Source organism: Cervus canadensis, chromosome 22 (assembly GCF_019320065.1).
Source record: "Cervus canadensis isolate Bull #8, Minnesota chromosome 22, ASM1932006v1, whole genome shotgun sequence".
NCBI classification, from domain to species: domain Eukaryota; kingdom Metazoa; phylum Chordata; class Mammalia; order Artiodactyla; family Cervidae; genus Cervus; species Cervus canadensis.
This window is the reverse complement of record NC_057407.1, coordinates 48,140,714-48,153,922: the sequence shown is the minus strand read 5'-3', so window position 1 is coordinate 48,153,922 and position 13,209 is coordinate 48,140,714. Positions and strand designations below refer to the sequence as shown.

At 46.4% G+C, this 13,209-nt stretch overlaps 1 protein-coding gene across 1 annotated transcript in view; it reads left to right on the top strand.

Moving 5' to 3' along the window:
- The window catches only part of ITGA9 (integrin subunit alpha 9), a 347,591-nt gene that overhangs the window by 180,376 nt on the left and 154,006 nt on the right, over nucleotides 1–13,209 (top strand). The window contains exon 17 of the mRNA XM_043442046.1: nucleotides 8,479–8,555. Coding sequence (XP_043297981.1) covers nucleotides 8,479–8,555 — 77 coding nt within the window. The remainder of the gene's footprint in view (nucleotides 1–8,478; nucleotides 8,556–13,209) is intronic.

Genomic DNA, 13,209 nt, shown 5'->3' with positions numbered 1-13,209 from the left:
AACTTCCAGACATCAGAGCTGGACAGGTATCAGAGACCATCCAGCCTGGGGCACACACCTGGATTCAAGGGAGCAGGCTGGCCCAGTGGAGGAGGAGAAGGTGTGTTAGAGGAGGAGGTGTCCACCTTCCTCCCTGTTTCAGCCAGATTAGTCCTACTTTTATAGGCATCATCTGTTTGGCATCAGCTTCTGGCTAATCTTTTCAGGAAGGGCACCGTGATGAAATGTGTGGGAAAACCATCTAGTTTTGGGTACATGTGAGGAGAACAAGTGCGTAGTTCAGCGTTACTGATCAGGATGTCTGGCTGCGTCTGTAGCTTAGGCTTCCTGTCAGGGTTAATCCAAAGAGCAGAGGAGAGGACACACCTACTGTCAAAGGCCAGGCTGTATTTGCAGTCACCTGTTGAATTTTTACAGCTTCTTCTTCAATGTTAGATTTTAGCTTTGCAATTTTTTTTAATGTGGGATTCATTTCATTCTTTCTTTTATTCTTTTTAGTATTCAAAGAAGATTTAGCATTTTTCCTTATCAAACTCTTATAAAAATTGGAGAGAGGGGAACACTTCCTAACTCATTTTATGAGGCCAGAATTAGCCTAATCTCAAACCAGACCAAAACAGCACACAAAAAAGAAAACGGTAGGCCAGTATCTCTGATGAACATAGATGTAAAAATGTTCAACAAAATATTAGCAAACTGAATTATGACTGTTATCTTTGCAGCTTCTGGAATGGGTATGTTCTGGTCCTCTAAAACTCTTTTCAGAAGAAGATAGTGGCTTCCCCCAAATCTTTAGCCTGTAAAGATTTCTTCTGTATTGTCCTGCCTTATTGAAAACCTCCCCCATGAGTATGTGGAGTGCATGTGTAAACACGCGAGGGTGCATGTCCAGTGGACAGTTTCTAACTGGGGAAGAAATCTTAGCCCCTCTCTCATTATCTTCTGAGATGACTCAGGGAATCAAAGGCCAGGCTCTTGCTACTGGAACTGATGCCTGAGGCCCATTCAGGTGAGTTTCTTGCAGAGAGGGGAGGAATCTTCTCCAGCTTGAAGCCATGTTTCTCATTCCTAAATGCCTGACTACCTCTGACTCAGTGGCTTTTAGAACCTGGCTAGCATAGTCTTCCTTTCCTCTGACAGCACCAGCCCTTTTCCTTGAAATCATTGGTTCTGTTTTCTGCATCTTGTGACTAATTAATAGTAACTTTCTTTAAAAAAAAAAATAAATAAATGAAACACAGAACTCAAATGATTCCAGGGTAAGAATCAAGGCAAAGAAATTCTGGCCCTTCAAAAAAAAGAAGGCAGCTTCCCAGGTGGCACTAGTGATAAAGAACGCACCTGCCAATGTGGGAGAGGCAGGTTCGATCCCTAGGTCGGGAAGATTCCCTGGAGAAAGGCACAGCAACCCACTCTAGTGTTCTTGCCTGGAGAGTCCCAGGGGCTATGGTCCATGGAGTTGCAAAGAGTCGGACATGACTGAAGTGACTTAGCACACACACACACAAAGAAGAAGAAGAAAAGAAAGAAATTCTGGTCCTGGGGAAGGGGAGAGTAGGAGATCCCTAGAGGAGAGTTGACACTGAGGTTGCAGAGGGACATGAAATGTGATATGGAAAAGGCCTCCCAGGCCCAGGCAGACCTGGAAAGGGCCCTGGGAAGGTCCAGAGGCCAGGTGCAGGCCCAGGTGGGCAGGCCCTCCCTGAGCAGCTTCATGCCCACTCAGTCATCACAGGGTTTGAACTAGATCATCAAAATGTTGCCTTCAGGCAACAGGGGTTGTTCTCCCAACCACAGGGCCATGCCGTAAACCAAAGAGTTCCCAAAGAGAGAAGCATTTATTCCTTCCAGGTTTTCCACAGAGTAGGGGGTATAGAGGTAGGCAGGGGGCATGAAGCAAAATCTGTGCCATATTTGTTGTTTAGAGGGAGACCAACAGGACTCCTCCCATGATTTCAAAATCTGAAAAGACAATTTATATAGACCCTGAGATAGAAAGAATTTCTCAGCTTTAATTTTATGAAGTATTTGTCTTTATTTTTGTGGACATGCTATTCTTTGGAAAGCAAGTCTGTCTGCGTGACCTGCTTTTAAATACCAAGCTAAGTCATTTGGGTACAGGACTCAATAGAACTGAAATTCCTGAGACCACCCTGAGCTCTTTATTTATTTATTTATTTTTCACCCTGAGCTCTTTAATGTGCTACATTAAGGACAGCTTTCCCTGGAGGAGGAAATGGCAACCCACTCCAGTACTCTTGCCTGGAGAATCCCATGGACAGAGGAGCCTAATGGGCTACAGTCCATGTGATTGCAAAGAGGCAGACATGACTGAGCAACTAACACTTTCTTTCACTTTCAAGGATGACTTTGGATTCTGGAAAAAGCATTAAAACAGAATTGGGAAAGAGAAACCTCTTAGACTCAGGTCATGGCATTTACATATACACACATGTTTAATACTATGCTAGATGCTGGGAGCTGCAGCTGTGAGTTACGTATAGCTGGGACCTCTGGGAACTTATGTGGGACAATGAGAGGAACTACAGTTCAGAAATGTCCCTCCTGTTGTCCAGGCAGAGATCCTCTGCAATGTCAGATCTCTCATCAGGAAATGTCTCACTCATTTTAGCTTACAAATAGCCTTGGGGTGGGATTTGAAAAGCATTAATTCCCACGCAATCCAATTGTCCTATTTTCTCAGGTCTCAGCATGGGACGTGGTTGCCATAACAACCACATAAACAGTGTCTAACCTATGTCAATGATTATATATACTTTAAAGCTAATATCACCAACTCCAAGAAACTGATCCTCCTCTGAACATGACAGCTGGGATAGACTAAGAATCTTACTTCCTGCTAGATCAGAAGGGAACATTTTCTTTCCCCCAGTGCAGATTTTGGTGAGAGAAAAGGGGCCCTACAAGGCTTAAGCAGCTGGGAGACCTGCTGCTTTGAAGTCAGTCTTGACCAGGGCAGCCATTGAGCCATCACACACATCCAAGGTTGTTTAGGCCTTGGTGGCCACAGCTTTGTGAGAAAAACACAGCTAGCTCCAGCCTCTGCTCTGTTTCAGAGCAAAATGTAACCTGAACTGAATTCATTGTGTTCAGCCCCCACCTCCTCCATGACCTAAAGGGAACGAAGAAACAAGTATCCAAATGTTCTAGAACAGGAATGGGCAAGCTACACTTTGCCTACCAAATCTGGCCTGTCTGTTTTTGTAAATAAAGTTTTATTGAGACACAACCATGGCCATTTCTTTAAATATGTCTGCTTTTGCTTTTACAACAGAAGGGAGCAGTTGTAGCTGAGGCCACGTGGCTCACTGGGTTGAAAATATTCACTGTCTGGCCCATTCCAGAACAATCTGGCCACCTTCCTTTAAAAGGAGAGCAGTAAGGGCTGGGGGAGAAGCTGGAGAAAGGGTTTCAAAAAGAAAAGTATATTCTCCAGAAAAAGCTGAGGTGAAGCTCAGGGCGAGGAAGGAGCCAGCGTGGAGATCTAGTCCATGAGGCTGAGGAGGCTGCTGGGTGCCCAGAGCACAAAGTCAGAGGAAACGGTCACCTCTTGAGAGAAGGGATTTAACCTCCTGTAACCAGAGAGGAATCAGAGATGGTGGCTTCTTAGCTCTGTTTCCATTTTCCAGAAAGGCTGCTTCCAGGTTAAAAAAAAAAATGGACAAGTCTTTCCCAAGCAGAGGTTGAGGCTGGAGGGAGTGGAGAGGCTGCTTCCAAGCTGGATTAGGATTTGCCTGATTTAGGCAGCAGAGCTTGTGTTTGCCCAGAGGATTAGGGAAACACGTAGAAGCAGGCAGAAGAGAGACTGAAAATTTGGTAGTTTGGCCCACTGGCTTCAGGGAGAACGTGCACTCCTTCCACTCTGAACAGGAGAAATCGTGTTTATACTTGCTCCTCGGAGCTACGCCATCAGCTAGCATTCTGAGGCTTCAGTCTGCCCATGCTTCTGCCCCAGAGAGATGTGTCTCAGTTCCTTGGGAAACAAAACTGTCCCTTGACTAGGGAGATGAGTCCAGGACCCAAGCACAGGATCTCTGAGTTTCCACTTAAGTCTCCAAGATGCATGACGGGAGTCTCTTGATTTGCTGCTGTCCTCATATTTTACCTATAAGACAACTTCATTCCCAGCCTGGGGAGGGTCTTGCCTAAGCCAAGGCTTTACCAGTGCTTGGAATGCACAGCCCACTTTTGCTCACACCATTCCCCAAAGTAGGGGAGGCTATAGGTTGAGGAGTATTCCATTAATCTCTTGCTGTATAACAAACTATCCCAAAACATAGTGGCCTAAGATAACAGCAGTCATTCACTTTATTCATGAATTTGAAATTTGTCAGGGCTTGGGCAGGACAGCTTCCTTCTGTTTCATGTCATGTCAGCTGGGGCAGCTCTGTGAGGCTGGGGGACCCACTTCAATGCTGGCTGACTCCTGCGGCTGCTGGTCAGTTTTTGTCCATGTGGGCCTCTCAATGGGAAGCTTGGGCTTTCTTGCAGAGTGGTAGCTACATTGTAAGAGCAAATGCCCCAAGAGAACTCAGAGGAAGCTGGAGTACTTGTGATGACTAGGCTTGGAAATTGCAAAGCACTGCTTTCTCTGTGCAGCCACAAATCCCCCTAGATTCAAGGGGTGGGGTATCAACCCCACCTCTGTGTGGAAGGAGGTCAGGGTCACACTGTACAGAGTGCAACAGGAGACATTGTGCATTGATTTTTAGAATGTATAGTTGTCTACACACAAACACACACACACACGGAGTCACTTTAACTCTGTTTCCATGGTCTTCTTACTGCACCATCAACTCAGGAAACTTCATGGCCCTCACTCTTACAAAGTGTCATTGTCACTCAACATTTGCCGGGGTGGACAGTGATGCACAGTGATGTCTGAAGCAAGAACAACGTAATAGCCACAAGCTCACACGCTGAGCTAAATGCTGATCTGGATTCACAAGAGTCACTGATGCTGTTAATTTTTTCATTTTATAAATGTACAAATTGAGTCCTGGACTAACTTCTAAGCTTGAGCTTATCTTCTCACTAGAGTTTGTGCTTAATTTTAGCTAATCAATGTAAACACCCAATGTGTGTGTGTGTGTGTGTGTGTGTGTGTGTGCATATAGCAGACTCAGTGCTTGCCTTTGCTGGATGGAAGTTCAACAGCATTGGAGGACTTAACAGCTAGAGAAGTTAGTTTGCAGGACAGGAAATAGAGAGTAGAGTACAAGGGAAAGTCTGACCAAAGCAACAGTTCCTCACAGGGAGGCTCTGCACTTGCTTGTAGCTGAGGGACACTACTTTGCTGGGAAGCTACAGGTTTGTGTTGATGAGCAGGTTATTTGCATTGGCTCACATTCCAGGTGTTACTTCATCTCTCAGAGCATGTGGGGTCCTCTACTGTTGACTGGGCAGATTCTACACACCAGCCTCTGAGGGCACGCATGGGAGTGAAGAAGACCAATACAATCCCCATCCTCATGGAGCATCATTTCAGCAGGGGAGACAAACAGGAAACACATAATGATAAAATAAATTAGTTACAGTCAAGATGAGCAGTCAAAGGAAAAGTGCATGAACTACAAGAACTTGTGACAAAGCCCCAGCTCTCTGAGGGCTCAGGGATGTGGTTTTGGTTTGCTGACTGAAGGATGAGAGGACACATGTCTGGTGAACCTGGTGGAGGCCTTTGGGATCAGCCTGTGGGGCGGCCCTGAGGTGTGAAGGTGTAAGGCCAGACACGGGGGTGGTTGGTGGTGGAGCTGAGGAGGGCAGGGACCAGATCTTGCCAGATTGTGTGCCACGGGGTGGCTGTAGGTCCCTTCTGCCTTGTCAGTTTTCACCTGCTACCCATCCCACTCTACCTCCAAAGGTGGGAAGTCAGACCATCTCTTGCCTATAAAATGGGAGAAATACTTGCAAAGAGAAGCCTGTGACCAGGGGCAGAGCTGGGTTTAGTGGAGTCTAAAGCTTATTAGGTTTTGGGAGGAGAGTTTCTCTTGGGGAAAATCAAGTAACATTATGAATAGAAAGTAAGGTGCAAGACTGCAGTGGGAGCGGGTCAGTGAGGGCCCTTCAGCCCAAAGTTTCATTATCTTGGTGGTGAAGCCACTTTTTGTGTTTCTCCTCGTTTCTAACCTCAGAAAGCCTTCTATTCGCACCTGAGATATTCATGCAGACCTTACATCCACTTCTTGTTTTCTCCTTGATTGAGATGGCAAATAAAGCACAAATGCCTTCTCTCAAAATCTTGGAAATTTGGCTCTCTTCTCGCCCCCAGTATTGTCCAAAAGAACGTGGGAATGTCCTCTTTCTGCCCGAGGCTTTCATGAGTCTTTTTTCCCCCACACTCAAGGCAGGGAATGTTGGCTGGGACACATTATTCTCTTGGAAATGTGACACAGAAATATGAATTTCCATAAGCAAAATTACTCCGTCTGGTTGGGTCTAGACTGTTCTTTGGCCGGCACATTTGCTGGAGTCCAACGGATGCTCTGAGAAGCCGCCCGGACTTGTCCTTTGAGAGGAAAACAGGTCACCTGGAGCCATGTTCTCTGTGTGTGTTGGCGGGGGATCCACACATACAAGGAGGGATGACGGCGAAGTTAATAGTGCATGTAGATGACAACTGAAAGACAACCACAGGCTTTTCTCTCCAAAATTCTACTGAAGCGGTTAGAGCAATTAGCAATAATGAAGTCTCTGTCAGTGTGGATGCAGGCAGCCTGAAACATCAGAGTGGCTGACAGCAGATGGAGGGGGGGATGGACAAGCCCACCGGGTCCCACAGAGAGAAGAAAACTCTTAACTCCTCCCCAGAGCCACTCCTGATTCCTGGCCCCTGTCCACAGAGAAGCCCAGTTCAGGCACACACCGCAAGCCCCCCTGGAAAGATGTCCAGTTTGGCACAGTGAGCATTGGGTCCCGGAACTAGGTGGGGTTTGGCCCTCAAGGCCCAGCCCTATTAGAGAAAGGACACTCTGTCCAGATAACTGCCAGCTGCCCCACTGAGGCAGCCTGGTGTGGGCACTCAGCCTCAGCATCTAATAATTGCCTTTAACTTTCCTGTTTGTAATTAAAATTATAACATGATCTCCTCACTCTGGCAGAACCCTTCTCAAATACAGATTATCTGCTTCCCCAGGAGAGCAGAGGGAAATGTCCGGACTGTAATCTAAGAGTTCTTGTCTTGACTGGGTTATTATTCACTCCTGTCTGAGAGCATTTGAAGATCTTCTCAAAGATGGGAAGAATACCTATCGGGTATCTTTCTTGAAAAAACTACTTGAAGTAGCACTTGAGTAGCCTGAGAAATGAATCAGATAAGGGGTGTGCTCTGTGGTCAAGGGCACCCCCGACTTGGGTTTCCGGGTTAACTGCTGAGGACCCCTCATTGTGGGGACAGCCGGCTCCCTGGAGGTGGGAGGCTTGTGGGAACTGTAGCACGGGCGGGGTGGGGGCGCAGCCGTTCCCGCGAGACCACGAGCAGGTTAGCGCGAGACTGGAGAGGGTGACGGTTAGAGGTCGCTCTCTGCCAACGGTCAGCAGGACAGTGGTCCTGTAGGGGGAGAGCGCAGTAAGAGGTGGACCTCGGCCTCCTGGGCCTCCAGCCCTCTGGACTCAGGCAGCAGGGCAGCTGGACCCCGGGGTCAGGCCGAGGGCTGTGTCCTGCCGGCTACAGAGCCATTGCCATGGCCGCCCACTGGCCTTGGTCCAGGCCTGGAGGAGGCGGTGAGCCTCTCCCCACGCCCACCTCGCAGTCTAACAATGGCAGGCATCTCCATGAGTCAAGGTCTGAGGAATCCGGCCCCCACTTGGGTGGCCTGAGGACCCTGAGGGCCGCTGGGTGCTGGGCTCCTGGCTCCCTCAAGGATGACGGCCAGGTGGGGTCTGGGGAACCATCTGTGAGGGCGTCTTGGGCTGAGATCCACCTCCTCAGCTGGACTGGGCACTGGAGGGACGACCTGGGCTAGGGGCTGGACCAGTGCTCCGGGCAGGGGGACGGGCCTGCTCGGCAACCCCTCCTCATAGTCAGGCCTGGCCCTCGGAGGTTAGACTTGGAAGTTGAGCCTTGGGACCTTGACAGAGAATAACACTGATTCCAGTGGAGGTTTATGAGAACATGGTGAGCTGACCTCCGGAGGAAGTTTGTGACAGCTAACCTCACCCCTCCTTCACCTCTCCTCTAAAACAGCTTTGCTGAGAGCTTTTGGGGCATTCAAGAGGTTTTAAGGCATGAGCCACTTGTCCCCTTGCTAGGCTCTGTATTAAGCCTTTCTCTGCTCCAGACCCCAGTATTTCGGTATTTGGGCTCAATGCCAGTGCCCAAGTCTGGGCGCACAGACGTGTGTTTGCTTACAGGCTCATGGGAAGAATTCCCGCTGATTTGGAAGGAAGTGATTGGTTGTTATTTGCTTATTTGCCACTGACTCCTGTCCCACCCTTCCTCTCGTGTCTCCCTCACAGACCGTGTTTGAAAGGAATTGCCGATCCGAGGACTGTGCCGCCGACCTGCAGCTGCAGGGTCAGCTGTTACTCTCCAGGTGAGCTGGTGCCCACTTCTCCACCTTGTTCTAGGAAGTTCTGGCTCCAGGCTCAAAGTCTATAGGTGCAGATTTCCCCACCGAAGAGGGTAAATGCAGTCGGTGGGTTTAAAATGAATAGTTGTGGTATAAGAAAGCGTTTATTATACTGTAATTTTAGCAACAGCTATTATTTTTTTGGGGGGGATGGTTTGGGTTTGGTTTTGTTTACAGTCACATATCTCACAATTAGAATTTTATATATCTTAATTTTCCTGAGTATTTTTGACGTGTGTATGTTGGGAGGTATATTTTAGGTTTACTCATTGTATTAGGTTGAACCGTATGAAATTGCCAATCTTTAACTATTAGAGACAATCCATATGATCCAGTTTATTATTATATAAAGGTTCTTTTTATTTTTCTCACCTAAAGCATCTGCTTTAACCATAAGTAATGGTTCTGTGACAGGAGGGGATGGAGGAGAGGGGCATCTGTCCTGATGAGGGGACAGATGGCCTCTCTCCTGAAGCAGGGCTTCCTTCCACAGGACGTGACCCCCTGCTAAAGGTGAACTTTCTGTAAAGGCCTTCCTGTTTTCTCTCTGTCAGTGTTTTATTTCGGTCATCTTTTAGGATGAAGACACTGGTCCTGAGTCATTTAGCCACATCAGAGAATGGGTTCCTTTTGAGACAATTCGTTCTGAGAGAGTTTTAACCTCCATACTATTTATTACCATTTCTCAACAATAGTCATTGGTGTTGATAGGTATCCTCTGAAATTCATACTGTATGCCTCAACTGTGAGAGTTAAGTTTGGGGGGAGTGAAAGAAATATCCCATCATGAACCAGTAACTGCACTAGACACTTTTACTTCTGTTGACAAATAATCTATTATTCATCAAAGGAAAGTAATACTAAGATAATTCTTCATTTGTTTGCATTTATCAGGGGAAAGGTGATGTAAACCACCTCCCCCCCCCCACACACACATACTCCTCCAAACCTCTTAAATATTAATTGACATTACTTTTACTTAGAATTTAGTGTAGCACATTAAAGCAGTACATGTTTTGCCAAGCGTAGAAAATTATTTCAATCTGATAATTGGATATTAGAAGTTTTTAAACATTAGTAAGAAGGACCTTCTGGAATTATGAGAGAAACCAATTCTAAGGAAGGTTCATAAGTTATCAGATCGCAACTTTTAGTTTAGAAAAGTCTTCCAAAAAGTATTTTAGGGGAAAAGGAAGATGAAACAAAAATATATGGATTTGTTTTATCTTGAGGCAGACTATATGTAGTGGACATTTATTTTAGATCACTGAAAACTTCATGGGGTGGGAAAATGTTCACTTGCTCTCAGGTTAAATACTAGAAAAGTTCTGATGTTCTTGTTCCCTGTCAGTGCACAGTCAAACCCATCTCTTTTACACTGTGCTCTTCATATGTTAAGAAGTAAAACCTGAGGCTCGTGGTCATTATCCTCAAAGTTGGCTCTGTTGCCACACCCTGGCCTCCTAAGAGTATTGGTCAGAACTGGATCTGCTCTCTGGGCCCAGTTACCAATAATACTAGAACAACTGGTGTGGTTGGCCAGGGCCCAGACTCCCATATGTATCAGCTAGATAGAACCACAGAAAAGTACTGTGTAACAAACCAGTCAAAACTCAGTGGCTTAAAATCATTTTTTCCTCCTGCATCTGTGGGTCCACTGAGGGTTGGCTGGTCCTGGCTTGATTCAGCTGGATCCTGGTTGCCTTGCTTATGAATCTGGGGTTCAGCAGAAGGGAGGTGGATCTCCATGAGGTTCAAGTGACTCAGTTCAGCTCTGCTTCATGTGTCTTTCACCATCCTGCTGGAACCAGTGGCCCAGACTCGGTATATTCCTCTCATGGCATGGCACCAGTATAAAAGGGCAAGCAGAAACATGCAATAACTCTCAAGGCATAGGCTTACAACTGGTGTATTTTTAACTTCAGCCTTATTTTAATGGTCACAGCAAGTCATGTACCCAAACTCAAAATCAAGGGACTAGAAGCTACGCTTTGCCTTTTCAGTGAGAAGAACTGCAGTCACACAGCAAAGGAGACAAATTTAGACAGGGGTGAAAAATTGGAACCATAATATAATCTATTCTACTACATAAAGAGTAGGATCGCCCTGTTGCTTTCCTGGTGCCTTATAGTTTTGGGGACTATTTCAGCCTTTCTTGTAGTTCCATCTTCCTACAACTCATACACAAGACCTAGAGATCGGGGGGGTGGGGGATGGGGAGGGGAGAGAGATTTTTCAAATCTCCGAAGCAATGTCTTTGGACAAATCTCTGAGCCTCTCCCTCGGATGAGTGATTTCCCAGGAGTCCCCTTGGTCTCTCAAAATAGCCTTTTGGCTGGATCCCCCATTAAACAAACCTTCATTATACTCTTGGGCCCATCGTTGCCCGCAAGAGAGCCATCAGAGAAACATAAACTGGTAATTGGAAAAGTAGAGATACAAAACCAAGCCCAGGGTTTCAGTTACTTTGAATTTCACCAGATCCTGTGCAGAGCCAGGCACAGAGAGAGAGAAGGTATAGTCAGTAGGCTGCGTATGGAAGCCAAGGTCTGAATTTGGTTGACAAAGACTCGGTGGCTTGAACTAGAAGCGAGCTGTTTTGGTTATCGTTATTGATTTGTTATTGCCTGGGATGGGATGTACATTCCTTCATTGTTCAAATCAGGGAAGAAATGTGGGCCCTGCTCTCCCAGGGTGCTCAGTGTGGGTGGGAGAGGACGGCTGGGAACCGTCAGTGCCTGGTTAGTGCTGGGAGAGGGATAGGTGGGCATCATGGGGCCCTGGAGCAGCTTCCAAAAGAAGGAATCAAGGGGAATGCCTCCAGGCATTCTGAGCAGAGGGAAAAGATGAGCAGAGGCACAGAGGCTGGAAGGCAGACTTCCCATGCAGATCCGCAGGCCTCTGGGGTGAAGGAGGTGGTCAGGAGATATTTTTGGCATGAGCTCCTCTACTGTAAACATCTTTGCCACAAGCATTTTTGCTGCAAACGTTTTCACCATGTAACTAATTGATTGTAAGGCAATTCTCCTGGAAACGAGAAAAAATAAAAGAGCATCATTAAATAGGGCATAGTGGAACATTAAAAATGAATAATGAAAATTAAAAGGCTATTGCAAAATACAGGATATTTGAATACGTTTAAAATGTGATTCGTTTTCCTGTTCAGCATTGCACTTTTTCTTTTCTGTTAAGATTTCTTTCTCCATTTAGAGAGGCGTCAGTTTCCAAATACTCAGATGCACGTTTGTAACTGAGCTTTGTGCTGTGTTGTGAAAGCCGCTACACTCTTGTGTGTTCCTGGCATCTTGTCACATGTTCACTGATCGATGTTCCAAAGTTCTATGGGAACTGTGGGTTCAACTCTGTACCCTCAAATCATCGAAGGATTTGCAAACTGATACGTTTTCATTTTCTAGTATAATATGCAATCCAGCTTTACCCTTTCTTGTTCCATACTTTCAGTAAGTTTTATCACCATGTCTCCTATCAACTTATATAGTTATTATCATCTACCACATTAAGACTGCCTGTATCCTTGTCACTTTATAGAGCTGTATAAGTGCTAAGATTTATGCAATGTAAATCAACCAGTTCTTTTATCTTTTATGGGAAAATTGCCTTGTGACAAGTTAGTTATCTGGCAGAAAAATAATTGCTGTAAAAATTCTTGTGATAAAGGTGTTTGTGGCCAAAATACTGATCACTGGTCAGGAGAACACAGGAAGATATAACAGAGAGGAAGAGAGAGAAGCACCAGATTGTGACACACCTATGAGTTTAGGTTTCATCCTGCAGCCAGTGGGCATATAGCAGAATAATAGCATAAATGCATTTAACCTAATAGGAATGCAGGTGGGCACACCAAAGGGGTGGGGAGAGAGGGATAGGGGGAGAGAAAGGGGCAAGGGCAAGGAGATTGAGAGCCTGTGGGTCATTAGCTTCTCTGTTCCACTGAGAGAAAGTGTGTCCAGCTTGACTTTTGAGTCAGCTACTCTCCCACGCGAAGAGCCGACTCATTGGAAAAAAGACTCTGATGCTGGGAAAGATTGAAGGCCAAAGGAGAAGGGGGCAGCCAAGGATGCGACGGTTAGATAGCATCACCAACTCAGTGGACCTGAATTTGAGCAAACTCCAGGAGATAGTGAAGGACGGGGGAGCCTGGCATGCTGCAGTTCATAGAGTCACAAAGAGCGGACACAACTTAGTGACTGAACACAACTCTCCCATCATCTCAGTTCCTGCATCCCTGGCTCAGGTCCTTGGACATCACCTTGGTCTCAGTGCAGGAGCAGCTGGGCAGGGTTGGGCTTATGAGAGATGTTTGTCTCCATCATGGTGCCTCCCCAGGGGTTTCCAGGGGCCAGTTTTGACACAATTTATTGCCTTTTGTGCTGTCTTTAGAGCCTAGCTCTCCTGTTAGCTGTGATCCACTGTATCATAAGGTTGAAGCCAAGGGATAACAGAGAAAAGTTCCTCTGATGACTGGGTAGACAGCACAGTGCAAGGTGTTGTGGGAAGCAGCCCAAAACCCATAGACTGAGGAGTCTTTGTTTCGAAAAAAGAGAGAAAGACATCTGGGAGTGATTGGGTCACCCCGAGTGGTCAGGGATCAAGCCAG